At 46.1% G+C, this 22,881-nt stretch overlaps 1 protein-coding gene across 1 annotated transcript; it reads left to right on the top strand.

The window, feature by feature from the left end:
* The first annotated feature begins 5,934 nt into the window (after nucleotides 1-5,934).
* LOC144510071 (peptidyl-prolyl cis-trans isomerase-like) lies at nucleotides 5,935-16,820 on the top strand. The gene is made up of 6 exons (XM_078239306.1): nucleotides 5,935-6,127; nucleotides 8,707-8,737; nucleotides 9,247-9,335; nucleotides 12,423-12,519; nucleotides 13,613-13,688; nucleotides 16,391-16,820. The coding sequence occupies exons 1-6, from the start codon at nucleotides 6,059-6,061 to the stop codon at nucleotides 16,521-16,523; spliced, it is 495 nt and encodes a 164-aa protein (XP_078095432.1). The 5' UTR covers nucleotides 5,935-6,058; the 3' UTR covers nucleotides 16,524-16,820.
* The last annotated feature ends 6,061 nt before the right edge of the window (nucleotides 16,821-22,881 follow it).

Here is a 22,881-nt window from a genome sequence, read left to right as displayed (position 1 = left end):
GAAGTCTTAGTTAGCGCCCTAACTAAACTAAAAAAAACCTTCTGCCCTTCCTTGGCCTGTATCCCTCTATTCCCTCCCTATTCATGGACCCATCCAGATGCCTTTTAACTGTTGCTGATGTTCCTGCTTCCACCACCTCCTCTGGCAGCGCGTTCCAGGCACCCGCCACTCTCTGCATGAAAAACTTCCCCCGCACATCTCCCTTAAACTTTCCCCCTCTCACCTTGAACCTGTGCCCCTTGTAATTGACACTTCCACCCTGGGGAAAAAGCCTCTGACCATCCACCCTGTCTGCGCCTCTCATAATTTTGTAGACCCTCTATCAGGTCTCCCCTCAGCCTCCGTCTTTCCAGTGAAAACAATCCCAGTTTATCCAACCTCTCCCCATAGCCGACACCCTCGAGACCAGGTAACATCCTGGTGAACCTTCTTTACACTCTCTCCAAAGCTTCCACGTCCTGCTGATAGTGTGGTGACCAGAACTGCACGCAATACTCCAAATGCAGCCGAACCAAGGTTTTATATAGCTGCAACATGATTTGCTAACTCTTGTACTCAATGCCCTGGCTGATGCATGCAAGCATGCCATATGTTTTCTTAATCACCTTGGCCATCTGTGTTGCCACTTTTAGTTTGGGTTTTTTTTCAATTCTCTCTGAACTTTCTATATTCAGCCTAGTTCTCAATTGTATTATCCACTTGACGTCTTCATAGGCACACTTTCTCTACCCCAACTTAATCACTATCTCTCTCACCCAGAGGTCTTGTTTGCCTGATCTTTCTTCGTTGTGGGTATATAATTTCACGTTACTTGAAACTCTCCCTTTTTTAAAGGCAGCCTATTATTCACTTACAGTTTTGCCTGCGATTCTTTGATCGCATTTTATCTGGGTCAGATCCACGTTTAACCCTCTGAAGCTGCCTCCCCCCAGTTAATTATTCTTACTTTGGATTCATAGAATCATAGATATCCTACAGTGTAGAAGGAGGCCATTCAGCCCATTGAGCCTGCACCAACAACGATCCCACCCAGGCCCCATCCCATATGTTTACCCTGCTAATCTCCCTGACATTAATGGACAATTTACCATGGACAATCCACCTGACACGGGGAGAATGAGCAAACTCCACCCAGGCAGTGACCCAAGCCGGGAATCGAACCTGGGTCCCTGGTGCTGTGAGGCAGCAGTGCCAACCACTGTGCCTTCTTGTCATTTTCAATAGTTAATCTAAGGCTTATGACACAGTGATCACTGTGCTCAAAATGTTTCCCTAATGACCCACTTGGCACACCTTATTCCCATGAACCAGGTCCAGCACTGTCTGCCTCTGCCAATATTGTTTGCACCATGGTATCCCTGACTGGTTCCCACACCCTGTCCAGTTAGTTTAGACCGTCTCAAATTGCACTAGCAGATTGGCCAAAAGGAAATTGATCTATTTAAAGTTTATTTATTAGTGTCACAAGTCGGCTTACATTAACACTGCAATGAAGTTACTGTGAAAATCCCCTAGTCGCCACACTCTGGCGCCTGTTCGGATTACACTGAGGGAGAATTTAGCACCTAACCAGTATGTCTTTCGGACTGTGGAAGGAAACCGGAGCACCCGGAGGAAACCCACGCAGACACCAGGAGAACGTGCAAACTTCACACAGACAGTGACCTGAGTTGGGAATCGAACCCGGGTCCCTGGCGCTGTGAGGCAGCAGTGCTAACCACTGTGACACCGTAGAACCTGTCCAGCTTATACAGGTCCCATCTCCCACAGAACTGATCCCAACATCGCAAGAATCTAAAGCTCTCCCTTGCTGTGCCATCTCTCAAACCACACATTCATCTGACTCACTAGGTCATGGTATCGGGAGTAATCCAGAGATTACTACTTTTGAAGTTCCAATTGCTAAATTCAACCAAGGTTTGTCCCTTAACATCTCATTTGCGGCTCCCAACCTTTTCCAGTGGATTGCAGTAACATGAGGAAAAACTTAAAACAAATGTCAGGAAAAGTAAAAGCCGCGTTTTTATAATAGGTTAATAATTGAGCAGGATTAATGGGTTCAAATTATCGTTTGAATGAAAAAGTCATTGTGTTTAACTTAAATAATCCTACCCGAGCGGCAGAAATACATCATGGTTGTCACTAATGCCTTTGCTTCAAGGAAGAGGCTTAATGGCTGTGACCATTATTGTTTCTAATATAGCTGAGACGGACAGCATAGTGGTTAGCACTGCTGCCTCACAGCGCCAGGGACCCAGGTTCAATTCCGGCCTCGGGTCACTGTCTGTGTGGAGTTTGCACGTTCTCCCTGTGTCTGCGTGGGTTTCCTCCGGGTGCTCCGGTTTCCTCCCACAGTCCCAAAGATGTGCAGGTTCGGTGGATTGGCTGTGCTAAATTGTCCCTTAGTGTCCCGGGATGCGTAGGTTGGAGGGATTAGCAGGGTAAATATGTGGGGTTGCGGGGATAGGGCCTGGGTGGGATTGTTGTCGATGTAAACTCGATGGGCTGAATGGCCTCTTTCTGCACTGTAGAGATTCTATGATTGATTATTCTGAATGTGCTATTCATCTGAAGAACCAACAGCCAAAACATTGTCTTAATTTTAGGCACCTCAAGTTTTTTTTAAAAGATGTCTTACTGTCAAAATTAAGAGTTTAAAAGTTAAAAAAACACAATTCGGGTTAAATCTACTTTAATTTTGATTTTTTGACCAATTCATAAATTTGAAACATGTATTCTTTTTATAATATATGCAAATTGTACGCACTAACAAAGACACTTGATAATTTGCCAAGTATGCGGTTTAGTAATGCTAAATTTTCACCCTGCGGCTCTCGACAGATTATATTTTTAGCATTTTTTTCAAAATGGCTCTTCGGGCAAACAGAAAGGTTACCCTTTAGCTCTAACGCTTTACAGATGTTTCTCTTACACCTCGTCTCTTGTGATTTATTCTATTGTTATGTTCGGGGTTTCTCTGATAAATATTGTGGCAAAGTGATTATTTCATATCACTGGGGGGGTTATCGTGAGTATCCCCTATACCCCAATCCTGATACTTCCTTTTGTTCCTGTCGAGCTTCATTTACTCTGATAGCCATCATCAGGAAGGCACAGCCATACAGCAACACAGGGTTTGAGCATTGTTGGCATTTGCCTAAATGCCCTGGAGCAGAATTCTGCTCTGTTCATCTGCTCCGCACCGTTACATGCAGTGTTAGCTTACACTTCTTCTACCTTTTCTTTAACCTTGCAATCGATTCACAGCCTCTGTCTCTTTTTTTTAAAATTTACTCGCTCTCAAACTCAAATCTGGTTCTGTGAGATTTCAAAGGTGCATTCTCCTTCCCCCTCCTTTGCTCCCTACCCTATCCAACCAAGAGCTAGGCAATATATGAAGGGGAGGGGGGTGGATGAAAGCGTGGCGAAAGAACGAACCTTAATGGGGACTGAGCTGACAGATTAGATACTATTGGACAGTATGGTGGTTAGCACTACTGCCTCACAGCGTCAGATACGTGGGTTCGATTCCGGCCTCAGGTGACTGTCTGTGTGGAGTTCGCACGTTCTCCGTGTCTGTGTGGGTTTCCTCCTACACTCCAAAGATGTGCAGGTTAGATGGATTGGCCATGCTAAATTGTCCCTTAGTTTCCCAAGATGTGTAGGTTAGGGGGATTAGTGGGGTAAATGTGTGGGGTTATGGGGATAGGGCGGGGTGTGGGTCTGCGTATGATACTCTGTCAGAGAGTTGGTGCAGACTCAATGGGCCGAATAGCCTTTTCGGCAGTGTAAGGATCCAAAGATGAACAGGTTAGGTTGATTGGTCATGCAAAATTGCCCCTTAGTGTCAGGGGGATTAGCAGCGTAAATTTGACAGGGATAGGGCCAGGGTGGGATTGTATCGGTGTAGACTCGATGGGCCAAATGGCCTCCTTCATCACCGTATGAATTCCATAATTCTATGATTTTATATAAGATGTGTGGGTTAGTGGGGTAAATGCATGGGGTTACAGTTATAGGGTGGGGGTAGGTGCCCAGATAAGATGCTCTGTCGGACAGTTGGGATAGACTTGATGGTCCGAACGACCTCCTTCTGACAGTAGGGATCCTATGTAAAATGTGTAGGTTAGGGGGATTAGCGTGGTAAATGCATGGGGTTATGGGGATAGGATCTGGGTGGGATTGTTATTGGTGCAGGCTCAATGGGCGAAATGGCCTCCTTCAGCACTTTAAGGAGTCTATGATTCCATGTAAGATGTGTAGGTTGGGGGGGGGGGGGTTCAGTGGGGTAAATGCAGAGGGTTATGGAGATAGGGTGGGACGTGGGACTGGGCTATTGGAGAGTCAGTGCAGACAGTGAGTGACCCAAGCTGGGAATCGAACCTGGGTCCCTGGCGCTGTGGGGCGGCAGTGCTAACCACTGTGCTACCTTATGCCAGAGACCTAGGTTCGATTCCCGGCTCGGGGCGACTGCGTGGAGTCCGCATATTCTCCGTGTCTGCGTGGGTTTCCTCCGGGTGCTCCCGTTTCCTCCCACAGTCCAAAAGACATGCTGGTTAGGCGCATTGGCCATACTAAATTGCCGCTTAGTCTCCGGGAGCTCTGGTTTCCCCCCAGTCAGTAAGAGTTTTAACAACACCAGGTTAAAGTCCAACAGGTTTATTTGGTGGCAAATGCCATTAGCTTTCGGAGCCCTGCTCCTTCGTCAGATGGAGTGGATATCTGCTCCCAGATGACCTAGTTAGGTGCACTGGCTGTGCTAAATTCTCCCTCGGTGTACCCAAACAGGTGCAGGAGTGTGGCGACTAAGGGATTTGCACTGTAACGTCATCGCGGCGTTAATGCGAGGCTATCTTGCGACACCAATAAAATAAACTTGAACGCCAGCTTGACCACGCAGAGGGGAACATTCTGGAAGCAGCCAACCCGGTGGCCATGTTTTTGGAGGGCATCCCCTTCACCAAGCGCTTGTATATTGGACGAACCAACCACCTCCAGCAGGCGAAAATAAGAAAAATTATAAGACTGGCCTCAATTACAATGTTAGAAACCTTAAAACAACCTCTGTTCAGTAGATAAACTGCACATCTATCAAAGTCCAAAGTTGCTTCTGGAAAAAAATCCCCCCCAAAGGGGGTGAAAAGGAAAATAAAAATAAGTTTATAAACATTTTAGGAAAGTGAAAGAACAATTGCAGAATACCACCCTTTTTGAACAAATCCTTTCATTTCATCGCCTCTGCTGTGTTCTGACCCCATTATTTTGAAGGATTTATTCTTATTTTTATATATTTATATATTTATTCGGAGAACGACACCAAAATCTCGACCTACTTGGAAGCAAAGGGCTCATCCCCCTCATTACTGTTTTAGTCAGAGTTGGTGAGGAATTGAAGCATAAATAGTCGTGGCGAAGTTAAAAATCACTGAGGGGAGATTTTCTTCAGAAATAAAAACACACACAAATCACCGTTAATCGGCATCTTATCCAGCGGAGGGCGGCTCTGTCCTCTCATTGGTCCACCCGCCTGTCAATCACTGTGCACACGTCGCCGATTGGTCTATCCCGCCGCCCACCGGCCTAGGGGGCGCCATGTATTGGTCAACTTGGCTGTCAATCTTCGGCGGCCCCGGATTCTGATTGGCAATCAAGCCGCAGGCGGGAGCGGACGGTTAGGGGGATGCGATTGGTTGAGATGCCTGTCAATCCCCCAGCCCTCCGGACTGTGATTGGTGGTCAAATCGGAGGCGGGAGGGGACGGATAGGGGAAGCGATTGGTTGAGACACCTGTCAATCTCCAGCCCTCCGGACTCTGATTGGTAGTGAAGTCGGAGGCGGGAGGGGACGGATAGAGGACGCGGTTATTATTGGTTTATACACCTGTCAATCACCAGCCCGCCGATCGCCCCTGCCAATCAAATCGGCAGTGTGGGCGGGAGCGAGGGGGTAGAGGCTCACCCGGTGAGTATAAAAGGAGCGGAGACAGACAGATCGTCTTCTTTCCCCCCTCTCCTGTGGAGTCGGAGTATCTTGACGGCTTTCTCTCTCTCTGTGGACAATGGCGAACCCCAGGGTCTTCTTCGACATCGAGATTGACGGCAAGCCGGCGGGCCGCATCGTCTTCGAGGTTTGGTGGCGGCGGCGGCCGTGTTTGAATTTGTGTGTTGGGTGGACGCCGTTACCTGGGTGACGGCCGCCATTTTCTTGTCAGCCCCCCCCCCCCCAACATTGCGGACCCTGGGGGAGGGGGAGAGGGTGTCTTTGGTGGGAGGGAGGCGAAGGACAACCCCCTGAAAGGGGGAGTGGGGATGGATTCATCACCCTCTGAGAAGGTGAACACCCCCCTCCCCATTGTACCATCTCCCCCTTTCCCCAGGGACACAGTCAAGCCCACTGTCCCCCCCCTGGCTGAGGGATGCAGCCGCCATCTTACAGATGTCCTGAAATGGACGGTGTGCCCTCCCAGCCATGTCCCTCTCTGAGGCACCACTGCAGGGGATGGAGCTTTCTCAGCTGCATTTTTAAACATCTGCAGAGCTGCGGGTGGGGGGAAAAAAGCTTTTTTTAGCTGCTACTCCCTACCTACCTACCTCATTCTGGAATCCATCCCTTCCTTCCCTTCTCCTCTAGAATAGCGTTTGCAGTGGTCAGCCAGTGCATCATTTCTTATCCCTCCTGGAATTGAATTGAGTGTTGGGATGCAGTGAAAATTGATTTGATTCATTATTCTCGCATATGTTGGGATAAAGTGAAGAGTGTTATTTGATTTATTCTCTCATTGGAATACAGGGATAAGTATTACCTGATTTATTCTCACATTGGGATGCAGTGAAGAGTATTTGATTTATTCTCCCATTGGGATGCAGTGAAGAGTGTTATTTGATTTATTCTCTCATTGGAATACAGGGATAAGTATTACCTGATTTATTCTCACATTGGGATGCAGTGAAGAGTATTTGATTTATTCTCCCATTGGGATGCAGTGAAGAGTATTATTTGATTTATTCTCACATTGGGATACAGTGAAGAGTATTATTTGATTTATTCTCACATTGGGATACAGTGAAGAGTATTATTTGATTTATTCTCTCATTGGAATACAGGGAAAAGTATTACCTGATTTATTCTCACATTGGGATAGTGAAGAGTATTTGATTTATTCTCACATTGGGATACAGTGAAGAGTATTTGATTTATTCTCACATTGGGATACAGTGAAGAGTATTTGATTTATTCTCACATTGGGATACAGTGAAGAGTATTATTTGATTTATTCTCTCATTGGGATGCGGTGAAGAGTATTACTTGATTTATTCTCACATTGGGATAGTGAAGAGTATTATTTGATTTATTCTCACATTGGGATGCGGTGAAGAGTATTTGATCTGTTTTCACCTTTGGGTAAAGTGAAAGATATTTGATTTATTATTCTCACATTGAGATGCAATGAAAAGTATTGTTTGATTTATTGTCACATTTATTGGGGTACAGTGAAAAGTATTTGATCTTGCCTGTAATGGGGTACAGTGAAAAGTGTTATTTGATTATTGTCGCCTCTATTGGGATACAGTGAAAAGTATTGTTTCTTGCGAGTTGTTACAGACAAAACGTGCCATTTATAGCAACATAAGGGCGAAGGAGAGGGTGCAGAACGTAGTGTTAGTCATAGCTAGGGTGTAGAGAAAGATAAGCAAAATATAAAGTTTATTTATTAGTGTTAAAGTAGGCTTACATTAACACTGCAATGAAGTTGTGAAAATCCTCTAGGTAGGTTTACTCAAGTCTGTGACAGGTGCAGGGAAGAAGCTGTTCTTGAGTTGGTTGGTACGTGACCTTAGACTTTTGTATCTTTTTCCTGACGGAAGAAGGTGGAAGAGAGAATGTCCGGGCTGCTTTTCCGAGGCAGCGGGAAGTGTAGAGTCAATGGATGGGAGGCTGGTTTGTGTGATGGATTGATTGAGGTATGTTCACAGGCCTTTGTAGTTTCTGGCAGGAAGGAAGAAGCTGTTCTTGAGTTGGTTGATTTATTATTGCCGAATGTATTTGGATACAGTGAAAAGTATTGTTTGATTTATTATTGTCACATGTATTGAGGTACAGTGTGAGCTGTTACAGATGTACCTTTCATAAAGTACATAAGGTAGAAGGAAAGGGTGCAGAGTGTGGTGTTGTAGTCATAGCTAGGGCATAGAGAAAGATCGACAATATTATTGTCACATGAATTGGGATACAGTGAAAAGTATTTGTGCGCTGTAAAGACAACATACCGTTCATACAGTACATAAGGGAGAAGGAAAGGAGAGTGTGCAGAATATAGTATTACAGTCATAGCTAGGGTGTAGAGAAAGACCGGCTTATGTATTTTGATTTATCACTCACGTACTGGGATACAGTGAAAAGTATTGTTTCTTGTGAATTATGCAGACAAGACGTTCTGTTCATAGAGTACATAGGAGAGAAGGAAAAGAGGGTGCAGAATATCGTGTTAGTTACCAATAGGGTGAGGAGATAGATCAGCTTAATATGTGATAGGACCATCCAAAAGTCTTGACGGTAGCAGGGAAGATTGAATGAATTATTATAGGGTAGGCAATTACCCCACCCCTCAATAAATTACTCCTTCATCCCTGCGTGTTTAGATGTGAATTAAGAAGTAGATTCTTTTTGCATTAATTACACTTTTAAAATCTTTCTTTTGCCCACCAGCTAAGAAAGGACATCGTTCCAAAGACTGCAGGTGAGCAAATTAGTTTTTTCATTTTCTAGTATGGGATGATGGAGAAATGAAAACCAGTAGGCTAGAGTCCAGGTTAGCAGCCAGTGAGGGTTATTTAGTTGTAACTTTTAAAATTACACGATTGAACGGTTTATTGAAGCTTCAGTAAGACCAGGTGGTTAGCTTTTTGAGTTAAATTGGGCTGAGCGACCGTAATATGATGGGAGGTATTCGAATCCGCTTCAGCAGCCTGTGTCTGTTAGATCTGTTGTCTCCTTGGGCAACTGGTTTGCAGTTGCTGTTTGGAGAGACAAATCCAAGTTGTCTCCAAACAGTCGATACAGAATGGTCTCAAACCCTGTTTGAATGTGAACTGCAACTTTGGAACAGATCTGAATTCCAACACGCGAATGTAAAATGGCAAGTCCAGCTCGCAGAAGGTGCAGTAGTGTATCGAGGGTGGGTAAGGAATGCAGTGACTGCATTTCACCGGAAGGGTGGAGGTTTGCTGAAGTTTTTCCTTTAAACAGAGAACTTCCGCCAGTTGTGCTTAAAGGAACGAGGTGCTGGCTACAAAAGATCGGTTTTCCACCGAATAATTCCTTCATTTATGTGCCAGGTAAGTGTTCTTTAAGAACTGGATATACATTTTCTTAAAGCACTGCCTTGTGTCCAAGTGAAATACTATACTTTTGCCACATGGTTTGGAGAGGTTGGTAAAAATAAATTGCCTTTTTGACCAAATTCACTCATTGAATGAACGTGAAGTGCTCCTGGCTAAATCTCTTGGCATGCAACCTTGTTGCACTATACTTTGTTGTCTAGCCATTTCTGATCTGAAATCCAACTCTTCAAATTATTGGCGTTTCATTGGGAGAAGGAAAGCATACCATTAGAAAGAAGGTCTCTGGTCACTAGTCAGTTGTTGTCTTGCAACGAATGCAGTGGTTGGCACTGCTGCCTCACAGCGCCAGGGACCCAGGTTCGATTCCAGCCTTGGGTGACTGCCTGTGTGGAGTTTGCACATTCTCTCCATGTCAGGTTTCCTCTGGGTGTCGGGGTTCTTCCCATCGTCCAAAGATGTACAGGTTGGGTGGATTGACGATGCTAAATTGCCCCTAGTGTCCAAAGATGTGCTAGTTGGGTGGATTGGCCATGCTAAACTGCTCCTTCGAGTCAGAGGAACTAGCAGCGTAAACTCGTGGTGTTACGAGGATGGGGCCTGGGTGGGATTGTTGTCGGTGCAGACTCGATGGGCCGAATGGCCTCCCGTACTGTTGGGATTCTAGGATTTGTTGAAAGCTATCTGAAAGGTCAGAATTTGTTGAATCGTTTAAAATTAGTTGTAACTGGGATATTTTGGCAGCTGTTTAATTGTATCCTACCTTTATTCATTTTTCTCGCCAGGAAATGTTGAGTCATAGTGAAGAAGAGAATGATAGGTCTCGGGAATCTTTAGATGCTTATTTAGGAGTCGGTTCAGGGAAAGGAACAGTGTCACCTGCCGCAGAATAATAGCAGTAAGCTGTTTCTCAGGTTGGTGGCCTAGGCCCAGCTATCTTTAGCTACCATTGGTGACCTCTCAGCCAGAAGTGGTGATGTTCACTAATGATTAGTGTTCATCAAGACACCTCTTGATACATCCAGCAACGGTTAGAGTGGGCCATTAAATGGCAAGTGACATTGTGCCACACAAGTGCCAGCCAGACAATGGCCATCTCCTGAGGATGTAACCTCGTCCCATTTCATTCAGTGGCATTAACCATTGCTTTACTGCCCCACTATCAACATTCTGACAGTTAACCATTGCCTGAAACTTTAACTGGGGCAGCCACATAATACAAGAGGAATTCTGTGGTGAGTAACTACCCAAATCCTGTCTGCCATCTAGAAGGCACAAGGTGGGAGTGCGGTGGAATACTCCCCACTTGTCCAGGTGAGTGCAGCTCCAACAATGCTAAAATGCTCCACTATTCAGGACATTGCAGCCTGCTTTATTGCCACCCCGTCCATTGCCTTACCCCTTTGCCACTGGCATCTGGTGGGTACTGTGTACTAGGTAGATGCAGCAACTCACTAAGGCTCCTTGGATGGCACCTTCCAAACCTGTGTCCTGCCACCCTGGTCATTCTAGGTGGTAAGGTTCCTGTCCGAGCCACATGCTGTCCTGACTATATTGCTGCTCCATCACTTTTGCTGGATCAAAATCCCTCCCTAACAGCATTGGGGAAAGACCTACATCACGTGGACTGTAGCAGTTCTCGAAGGAAGCCTTCCCCGCAATACCTGCATTCTGTGAATAAAAAAAGTACAGGGGTTAAAACAGTGCCACAACGCAGGTCAGGCCACTTGCATGCAAAGCAGCATTCTTTTGGCATGGGTTAATGTTTCTGCAGGCAGACCTTATTCCAAGCAGTTATGGATGGGATACAAGGCTGGGAGTTGTAGTGATGAGTTTTACAAGCCGAGTGCCCTAACTCAAGATGCTGAGTGAGATGGGCTGTGGGACATGGCGGAAGAGGAACTGAATGATCAGTACGTTATGGTGGTTGAGGCTAAAATGGGTTAGCATTTTGGCAGCAGTCCAGGTGGAAATGGGCCATGTTCTGCAAATGGAAAGCTGTGGCATTAAAAATTTACCATTTGGGTGGTAATATCTGCATATAATTAGCTAAAGGATAAGAGGGAGTAACTTCCTATTGGGCTGTAGGCAGTGAGGTTTGAGGCATAGAGGCAGTATAAATCTACGGAGGGAATGTAGTCTTAAAGGTAGTGAGGATGTTGAGATTTTTCAAATCATATTGGATGACTCAATTTGCAACTGGGTCATGGATAGCCAAGCCTATCCCAAGTTGCTGATGGCCCTTGGTTCAAATGCTGTGTACAGTTGGGCTGGGGTAGAGATTTACCAAGGACTACGATGCCATTGAGAGGTTGGAGAATCTAAGATTTTTTATCTATGCAATCCCTGCCATTGAGTTGTTTCTGTATGTCATGGTAACTCTGTCTTACATAGGACTTGGCACAGCATCTTTGAGGATGACAAGATGTCCCAAAGTACTTTTACAGCCAATGAAATATTCTTGACACCTGAGCAGCAGATACCTGGGATGTTCCCCTCAAGTTGCTCTCCATCCTGACTTGGGAATATATTGCTGTTCCCTCACTGTTGGGCCAAATCTTGAATTTTGCTCCCTCTAACAGCACTGTGGGTGTATCTGCACCTCGGGCTATTCAAGAAGGTGTCTCTCCACCACCACCTTCAGAAGCACATTGAGGAATGGGCAATAAATGTTGGTCTAGACAGCCACCCACATCCCATAACTGAAAATGGGCTGCAAGCTCTGAAAGCAGCATGTGATAATGAGCAGAATCTGTTTTTGGGAAAGGTAACTTATTGGCCAGCACACCAGCATTATTCCTCTTAATGCTATTGGATTTTTTGCATTCACTGGAGGGTAAACAGAGCCTTGGTTTATTACTGCACGGAAAAATGGCATCACTGACAGTGCAGAGGTTCCCCAAGTACTGGTGTGGAGTTTGGCACCTAGCCTGATGCACAAGTGGACAATAGTTCCAATCCCCAGTTTCACAAGGCCTCCTTCAAATGACATTGACGCATTTTTACGAGTGGCCGTCTTAAGTGCACAGAGATTGAATTTTCTGCCTTTCTGAGAGTAATTTATAATCTGTCTGCGTCCCATAGGGTGGTGATTTCACAAATGGCAATGGCACTGGTGGCAGGTCCATCTATGGTTCAAAGTTTAAGGATGAGAACTTCACTCTGAAGCACGAAGAAGCAGGTAAGAGACTTGTGCACAACCTGCAACTAGAACGCCAGTTATAATGCTGTCTGAACAGCAGCAGCACCCTGTCTGAGCCAGAAAGTTTGAGCTCCGGCCCCACTCCAGGACTTGCCATGGAAGGAGTGTTTGCTGAAAGGATACAAAGATAGGTCTTTTGAATCAGCTCCGTTCAATGAGATCATTGCTGAACTTCTTATGACACCATTTTCCTGCACAACTAAATGTTTTTCATATATAGAAACCCATTGTCAATAAGCTGAGAATCTACAGCCCTCTAGCAGAGAATACCAAAGATTTTACTACCCTCAAGTGCAGAAACTCCTCATCTTGGTTCTAAATGACCTGCCCCCATCAATCTGAGACCACCCCCTGGTTCTAGGCACTCCAGCCAGGGGCATAGAATCATAGAAACCCTACAGTGCAGAAGGAGGCCATTCGGCCCATCGAGTCTGCACCGACCGCAATCCCACCCAGGCCCTACCCCCACATATTTACCCGCTAATCCCTCTAACCTACGCATCTCAGGGGCAATTTTAACCTGGCCAATCAACCTAACCCGCACATCTTTGGACTGTGGGAGGAAACCGGAGCACCCGGAGGAAACCCACGCAAACACGAGGAGAATGTGCAAACTCCACACAGACAGTGACCCAAGCCGGGAATCGAACTCGGGACCCTGGAGCTGTGAAGCAGCAGTGCTAACCACTGTGCTACCGTGCCGCATCTCCTTTCTGCTTTGAAGCCTGTAAGAATTTTGTTTGTATGAGTGCGATTGCCCCCTCATTCCGTGAAGATCCAAACAGGTCTGCACATCCTTCAAACCAAGGGGGAAGCTGTAATGTGACCCTGCATGGGTAGCACATTATTGCTTTGAAGGTGGCAGGATCTAACACTCCTTTGCCTGAACCACGGTGCTTGCATGCTGCTGACCTATTGGCGAGGCATCAAGTCTTGGACCACCTTGGCCTGTGGTGCTGAGCAGGTTAATTGGAGCAATACCCTTTAGTCATGTGTAGCTTTGAGTATTTCTTTTATGACAAGACTACCAAAATGAGAGTCTGAGGCTAATGTTGCATTGTTTCAATTACAGGTACACTGTCGATGGCCAATGCTGGGCCCAATACAAATGGATCTCAGTTCTTCATCTGTACTGCAAAGACTGGATGGTAATGATCCTTACCTTGTTTGTCAGCCTGGTACTGAACTCAGTGCATCTTGGATTATGATGATTCTTGATGCTACAAAAGTGGCAGTCCATAAATGGACTCGCATTATATTGTGAGAACCGGATAATGGTGATTAATTGCTCTTTAGTTGTGTTCAGGTCAGGTGTTCAAGGGATAGAAAACCAAATGGTGGTGAGCAGATGGATCTGTAAAATTCACTGAGTTGCCTGTAGCTTATGAATATTTTTGCCTTTCCTAGATTGGTATTTGTGGTCTCCAAGTGAAGCATCCCCCTGTCCTTTGGTTGTCATTTGCAATGATCTGGTGCAAACCATAGTTGACACTTGGGTTTTGCCCACACAGAATCTAACCATTGCCCCTTAAAATTCAATGGTTTATGTTGCTGAATCCTCCACTATCAATGTTCTGGGGGTTACCATTGGCCAGCAACTGAAGCGGACAGGCCATATAAATACTATGGCTACAAGGATGGCAGTGGTTAGTTAGCACTGCTGCCTTGCAGGGCCAGGCCTCCAGGTTTTGATTCAGGTCGTGGGTGACTGTGTGGAGTTTCTCCCCGTGTCTACATGGGTTTCCTCTGGATGCTCAGGTTTCCTCCCACAGTCCAAAGATGTGCCGTTTAGGTGGATTGGCCATGCTAAATTGCCCCTTGATGTCCAAAGATGTGCAGGTTAGGTGGTGTTATGGGGATTGGGCAGGGGACTGGGCCTGGTTAAGATGCTGTGTCAGTCGCTGCAGACCCGATTGGCCAAATGGCCTCCTTCTGTATGTAGGGATTCTATGAAGAGCAGGTCATAGGTCAGGCATCTGCTAATAACTCACTACCTGACTCCCTGGTGCCTATCCACATGTACAAATCTGGAGTGAGGGAAAGGCTCCACTGGCCTGGATGAGTGCAACCCCAGCAGCTTGACACCACATCCATGAACATTCACTCCCTCTACACCTCCGACACACAGTAGCAGCAGTGTGTACCATCTACAAGATGCACTGCAGGAACTCACCAGGCCCTTTCAACATGACTGCTACCATCTAGAAGGACAATGGAAGCAGTCTCCTCAGAACAGCACCTGGAAGTTCCCCTGTCCTTGTACTGTATACCATCCTGACTTATAAATATATTGTCATTACTTCACTGTTGGATCAAAATAACACTGTACCTACCCCACATGGATGGTGATAGTTCAAGAAGGCAGCTCAGCACCACTGCTCGGACATCTAGGGTGGCAATGAATGCTGGTGTAGCCAGCAACACCCACATCCCCATGAGTGACTTTAAAAAAAAAACATTGGGTAATTCTGGGGCTGAAACATTGTAAGAAGTCTCACAACACCTGGTTAAAGTCCAACAGGTTTATTTGGCAGCACCAGCTTTCGGAGCACTGCCCCTTCATCAGGTGAGTTGGGAGTTGTGTTCACAAACAGGGCATATATAGACACAAACTCAATTTACAAGATAAAATCTGAAGCGTTGTAGCATGGCTGAGACTTGAGACCTCCAAGGAGTGACTCCTGAGGGTTCAATTTTTTTGAATCCTCTGCACTGACCAGTGCAGTGTTTGCTCCTTTTAAAAAGCAGTTCAGTCCCATCCCCCTGGCCCAGTGGGGCCTGGTCATGTCTTAGAATAGATGTAGGCAGCACTGATGTAGGGCGGCACGGTAGCACAGTGGTTAGCACTGCTGCTTCACAGCTCCAGGGTCCCGGGTTCGATTCCCGGCTTGGGTCACTGTCTGTGTGGAGTTTGCACATTCTCCTCGTGTCTGCGTGGGTTTCCTCCGGGTGCTCCGGTTTCCTCCCACAGTCCAAAGATGTGCGGGTTAGGTTGATTGGCCAGGTTAAAAAAAATTGCCCCTTAGAGTCCTGGGATGCGTAGGTTAGAGGGATTAGTGGGTAAAATATGTGGGGGTAGGGCCTGGGTGGGATTGTGGTCGGTGCAGACTCGATGGGCTGAATGGCCTCCTTCTGCACTGTAGGGTTTCTATGATTTTCTATGATCCGAAGTTGAACTACTTTTATTGAGCATCATTTAAAATGAACACATCAAAGTGAAAAAGGATTACTTGAGAGAAAGAGGGGGACCAGCAGAAGCTAGTCCTGATACAGACTTGGTGCAAATCTTGCACAGGACTCAACTGACCAAACAACTGTTAACTACAATGAATTCTTATCTGTGTTATTGAAAGAGCTGGTACAAACTGTCCCTAACTTTCTTAAACAATTGGCAGCTGTGGCTGTGAAAGACTTCTGTTTGGGCTTATGAGAAAGCCCAAGATTACTTTCAAAAAATGCAGTTAACTTTCCAAGCTAATCCCAGACTGCCTGCTGCATTTAAAATGTGGCCAAGTTGGCTTTAAAGCTTAGCATAGTTAGTTACACAGGCAGAAATATCTTAAAATGAAGTCTTCTAACTGAAGCAAGCCATACAAAGGATCCCACATACACCCCTCCCTCTGCACAGCTCCTTTCCCCTTGGTCACTGCAGACATCAAGGGGTGAATTTTCTCACTGCCTGCCACAGGAATTGGAGAGGGCAAGGGGTGGACCGTGGGGAGTCCATTGACATTGGGCAGGGTTTTCTGTTTTCAGGGAAATCCTGCCCCAAAGCTGAATGTTGAGTCTCGTTCGAGATGTAGCTTGTTCAACGCTGAACTGGAGGTTAAGCTGTTCTATTTCTTTTCAGGTTAGATGGAAAACACGTTGTGTTTGGAAAAGTTGTAGACGGCATGGATGTCGTGAAAGCAATGGATGCAAAGGGGTCACGATCTGGGCAGCCGAATGCTGTTGTTACCATTGCTGATTGTGGAGAGTTGTAAATGGTGCCATTCCTGCAATAGCTGCTACATATGTAGCTCAATGAATGACCAGTCTGCTATCAGACAAGATTTAAAAATCATTGTCAAATTGAAATGTTTGCTATGATTAACCATCCATGCTGTGGCGTAGTTGGACAGGTGTAACCTACAGATTATTAGTGATATTACGGCAGTGCTTTGCTTCATTTAACCTGTGGACTGGTTCATTTGTAATGAGAACGTCTGTGCAGATGTAATTATTCACTGTCACCCTGTACTAAATCACTTCATTCAAATAAAGTGAACACTTGTCACCTACTTTTGCTCATGGTGCATTTTTTGCAGTTGAAGAAATGTACTGAAAATTAGCAAATGCACTTTTGAGTTATCAGATGCTCAAATGGCCATGGGTAAGCTTGTTGGACCACGGTAGCAATCAGTTTTAATATTAAGGCAACTGTTCTGTGCAAAACCAATGTAACTACTGACGCCATTGATGCAAGCAAAGTAATGGAGGAATCGATGGAACATGAGATGTACACTGTAATCTGGGCAATTTTCTTTTCAAGGTAAATTCATGCATGGTTTGGTGTCCCGAACTGGATAGGATGGAGAGAAATTGCTTAGTGGTAATGTCACTGGACCAATAATCCCAAGTGCAGACTAATGGGTGGCTGTGGTTAGCACTGATGCCTCCGTGTCAGGCCAAGTTCAATTCCAGCATTGTGTGGAGTTTGCATGTTGCTGTGGGTTTCCTCCAGGTGGCCCAGTTTCTTCCTCCTGTCTGAAGATGTGTAGGTTGGGTGGATTGGCTACACGAAATTGCCTCTTGGTATACAAAGGTGTGTGTTAGGTGGATTGGCCATGCTAAATTGCCTTGGTATACAAAGGTGTGCAGGTTAGGTGGATTGGCCATGCTAAATTGCCTCGGTATACAAAGATGTGCAGGTTAGGTGGATTGGCCATGCTAAATTGCCTCTTGGTATACAAAGATGTGCAGGTTAGGTGGATTGGCCATGCTAAATAGAGGGTGTCGTGCTGTTTTGGCAAGTTGGTGCAGACTTGAAGGGCTGAATGGCCTCTAGATATAGCTCTTGGGCTAAAGGGACATGGCGGGGGGGGGGGGGGGGGGGGGATCAGGATATTTGATCAGAATGAAGGGTGGAAGCAAGCTTGAAGGACTGAATGGCCTACTCCTGCTTCTGAACTGTAGGAATTCTATGGTTTCAATGTCCTTGGGACACAGGCCTGCTAGCTGGCATTCAATTAATCAGGACTATCAATTTCACTAAAGGTGACCATCAGACTATCATTCTAAACATCCATCTAGTTCATTGATGTCCTTTAGGGGAGGAAATCTGCTATCTTTACCTGGTCTGGCCCACATGTGACACTCATCCCACGAAAGAATAAAAACTTTGGTTCAGCTGATTTGGTTTTAAAGGTTCGTATTATGACCCAGGCCAGAAACTCCAAGGTCTTTATGAAGTCAGCTTAGACCATATGTTCTGCACTTTGAACTTGGCACGGGTGAGCATAAGATTTGGTTCAAGTGTCCCACTAGAAAGCTTTTAACAAATTTTATTTAAGAACAGTTCTCTTTTACCAGTTACAAGAGTAACATGATGTATGAACTTTAACAGCTAAGTATACTGTTCCAAGTCTCAACCCCATACTGTTCTGGGCTTGACACACAGTAGGCTCATGTGTTGGCCTTAGTGAGAGAGCATTTGAGTATAGGGATAGGGGTGTTTTACTGCAATTGTATAGGGCATTGGTGAAGTCCTTACTATAGAGAGTACAGCGAAGGTTTACCAGGCTGATTCCTGGGATGGAAGGTCTGTTATATTAGGAGACTAAGTCGGTTAGGATTACATTCACTGGAGTTTAGAAGTGAGGGGATCTCATAGAAACTTAGAAAATTCCAACAGGGTTGGACAGGGTAGATTATGTTCCCAATGGTTGGGAGTGGAAGAGTCCAGAACTAGGGGTCAGAGTTGATATGGGGTAAACCTTTTAGGACTGAGGTGAGGAGAAATTTCTTCACCCATTGATGGTGAATGTGTGGAATTCACTACCACAATGTAGTTGAGGCCAAAATGTGATTTCAAGAAATTAGATTTCACTCTTGGGGCTCAAGGGATATTGGGGGTGGGGGAGGAGAAATATCAGGATATTGAATTTGATGATCAGCCAATGATCAAAATGAATGGTGGAGCAGGCTCGAAGGGCTGAATGGCCTCCTCCTGCTTCTAGTTTCTATGATGCTGGATTTTGCAGCTTTTTAACATTTGCTGTGGTTTTGTCCTTTGGATGTTGAATTAAAACGCTGAGGCTTACCAGTCCTGGAACTTTCAACATCTCAGTATGGAGATTGAGACACTGTTTGCCTCTAGTGTCTAGCTGGCAACCACACACAGTGAAATCTTCACTCCAGAAAGGCAAGAAACACTGCTTTCAGTCTGCAGTCCAAACAGCTGCTGGCCAAAATGTAACTAAAATCCTGAACTTAACTGTGGGGAACTGTCCATGCAGGTATCAGCAACAACAGTTGGCACATCTGGTCCAGGTGTGATATCCTGAATTACAGGTGGCACAATGGTTTGCACTGCCTCACAGTGGCAGGAACCTGGGTTCAATTCTGACCTTGGGTCACTGTGGAGTCTGCATGTTCTCCCCATATCTGTGTGGGTTTCATCCCACAGTCCAAAAGACGTGCTGGTTAGGTGGATTTTTTAATGCATTTGTGGGACATGGGCATTGCTGGCTGGGCCAGCATTTATTGCCCATCCCTGGTTGCTCTTGGAGGGCAGTTGAGAGTCAACCACATTGCTGTGGCTCTGGAGTCACATGTAGGCCAGACCGGGTAAAGATGGCAGATTTCCTTAAAGGACGTTATTGAACCAGATGGGTTTTTCCAATCAACAATGGTTTCATGGTCATTAGATTAATTCCAGATATTTTTTTATTGAATTCAAATTCCACCATCTGCCGTGGTGGGATTCGAACCCAGGTCCCCAGAACATTAGCTGAGTTTCTGGATTCATAGTCTAGCGATAATACCACTAGGCCACCACCTCCCCTTGCCATGCTAAATTCTCCCGTGTGCCTGAACAGGTGTCGGAGTGTGGTGACTAGGGGATTTTCACAGTAACTTCATTGCAGTGTTAATGTAAGCCTAACTTGTGACACTAAGAAATAAACTTTAAGCTTTCCAGAGGAGAAAAGGGGGGAAATCATGGAGGGGAGCACATCCTCGATATGGAGATGGTTGCAAATGTTAAAAAGCAGGGAGTGATACAGTCGGCTGCTGGCCTTGGTGAGGCCACACCTGGAGTATTGTTTGCAGTTTTGGTCTCCTTTTCTGAGGAAGGATGTTCTTGCTCTCGAGGGAGTGCAGCGAAGGTTTACCAGGCTGATCCCGGGGATGGCGGGACTGATGTATGAGGAGAGATTGACTAGGTTAGGATTGTTTTTGCTGGAGCTCAGATGAATGAGGGGGAATCTCAGAGACTTATAAAATTCTAACAGGACTAGACAGGGTAGATGCAGGGAGGATGTTCCCGATGGTGGGAGAGTCCAGAACCAGGGGTCACAGTCTGAGGATTCGGGGTAGACCATTGAGGATGGAGATGAGGAGACATTTCTTCATCCAAAGAGTGGTGAGCCTGTGGAATTCATTACCACAGGAAGTAGTTGATGCCAAAACACAATGTATTCAAGAGGCGGCTGGATATAGCACTTGGGGCGAATAGGGAGAAAGCAGGATTAGGCTATTGAGTTGGACGATCAGCCATGATCGTGATGAATGGTGCAGCAGGCTCAAAGGACCAAATGGCCTCCCCCTGTTCCTATCTTCTATGTTTAAACTGGCTGGGATTAAATTTGTGATATGGATGTGTCTGCCAAGGCCAGTCGTTATTACTTGCCACTAAGCAGCTCATGTTTCAAGAGTTGTCCACGTTGCTGTGAGTCTGATTTAGGCCATACCAAAAAAAAATGGGAGATCTCCTGGCATTGGTTTATGTAATTTAATTTAAAAGATGGATCTGCCGTCCCTGATTGCTGGCCGCGATACGATTTTCCAAGATCGGCTCTTGAATTAATGAAGCAGGTTTATGAGGGAGCTGCAGTTATGGATTTTCAAATGCCACTTGATGTAGTGCAGGCTTGCTATCAGAATTAAAGCCTGGGGAATTAATGAAGGTGTGGAGACACTCTCGGTTAATAGGTGAAGCAGAGTGGAGCAGGGAAGTATCCTGGAGGTTGGTATTAGGAACACTTCTTGATTTTTGTGAATATTGGTCCTATGTGGCACAATTTCAAAGTTTCGTGATGAAACAAAGCTTGAATGTAACTTTCTGGTTGTGTCACAGCTTGGTATGGCTCCTGTTCTCACCAAGACCGCAAGGCACTACAAAGGGTGGTGAATGTAGCCCAGTCCATCACGCAAACCAGCCTCCTATCCACTGACTCCATCTACACTTCCCGCTGCCTCGGGAAAAGCAGCCAGCATAATTAAGGGCCCCACGCACCCCGGACATTCTCTCTTCCACCTTCTTCCGTTGGGAAAAAGATACAAAAGTCTGAGGTCACGTACCGACCGACTCAAGAACAGCTTCTTGCCTGATGCCATCAGACTTTTGAATGGTCCTATCACATATTAAGCTGATCTTTCTCTACATCCTATCTGTAACTGCAACACTATATTCTGCACCCTCTACTTTTCGGTTCCCCTATGCACTCTATGAACGGTATGCTTTGTCTGTATAGCGCATAAGAATGAGGGGCACAGTTTAGCACAGGGACCCAGGTTCAATTCTATTTTGGCTCACTGTCTGTGTGGAGTTTGCACGTTCTCACCGTGTCTGCGTGGCTTTCCTCTGGGTGCTCCGGTTTCCTCCCACACTCCAAAGATGTGTAGGTTAGTTGGATTAGCCATGCTAAATAGCCCCGTAGTATCAGGGTGAGTAGCTGGAGTAAATGCATGGGGTTATGGGGATGGGGCCTGGCTGGGATTGTGGTCGGTGCAGACTCAATGGGCCGAATGGCCTCCTTCTGCATCGTAGGATTCTATGATTCTATCCAAACAGGCGCCAGAGTGTGGCGACCAGGGGATTTTCACAGTAACTTCATTGCAGTGTTAATGTAAGCCTCCTAGTGACACTAAAACATAAACAAGAATACTTTTCACTGTACCCTAATACATGTGGCAATAATAAATTGGAATAAGGGTGGTGGAGAGACTGAGAATGACAGGAGACTGGCAATCCCTACAGTGCAGAAGGAGGCCATTCTGCCCATCGAGTCTGCACCGACCACAATCCCACCCAGGCCCTATTCCCGTAACCCCACACATTAACCCTGATCATCCCCTGACACTAAGGGACAATTTAGCATGGCCAATCCCCCTAACCCGCACATCTCTGGACTGTGGGAGGAAACCGGAGCACCTGGAGGAAACCCACGCAGACACGGGGGGAATGTGCAAACTCCACACAGACAGTGACCCAAGCTGGGAATTGAACCCGGGTCCCTGGCGCTGTGAGGCAGCAGTGCTAACCACTGTGCTACCGTGCAGTGAGGTCATGCTTGCAGACTGAGCAGAGGCATTCAGCTATCTGGTTGTTGTTTGGTTTTTCCAAAGTAGAGATTGTGTTGTGAGCAGCGAATACCGTCGACGAAATCTAAAGAACAATTTGTTGGTTAGTGGACATGTTGTCGAAGCTTTTTGTCCAGCACTCATCAGGACAAGAATGCCAAATATCAAACAATTGCAGCAATTTATACTAAAAAGAAAGTAAAAGAAAGGGAACCCTTTGAAAGGGCTGAATCCATAGTGCAGAAGGAGGTCATTCGGCCCACTGAGTATGCACCAATGCTAACACAGCATAGAATCCCTACAGTGCAGGAGGCCATTCGGCCCATCGAGTCTGCACCGACCACAATCCCACCCAGGCCCTATCCCTGTAACCCCACACATTTACCCTGCTAATCCCCTGACACTAGGGTCAATTTAGCCTGGCCAATCCACCTAACACGCACATCTTTGGACTATGGGAGGAAACCGGAGCAGAGGAAACCCACGCAGGCACGGGGAGAATGTGCAAACTCCACACAGTCATTGGACTGGACCCAGGTTTGAACCCGGGTCCCTGGCGCTGTGAGGCAGCAGTGCTAACCACTGTGCCGTCTCAGGCCCCTCTTACCCAGGCTGCACATGCCCTATCTCCGCACCCCAGGCATTCACCATAGCTTTTAAAAAATTAATTCATGGGACATGGGCGTTGCTGGCTGGCCAGCATTTATTGCCCATCCTGACTTGCCCGAGGGCAGCTGACACATTGCTGTGTGTCTGGAGTCACATGTAAGCCAGACC

The sequence above is a fragment of the Mustelus asterias genome, chromosome 22, assembly GCF_964213995.1.
Source record: "Mustelus asterias chromosome 22, sMusAst1.hap1.1, whole genome shotgun sequence".
Taxonomy (NCBI): Eukaryota; Metazoa; Chordata; class Chondrichthyes; order Carcharhiniformes; family Triakidae; genus Mustelus; species Mustelus asterias.
The sequence above is the reverse complement of the archived record's forward strand: the minus strand, read 5'-3'. Positions and strand labels throughout refer to the sequence as shown.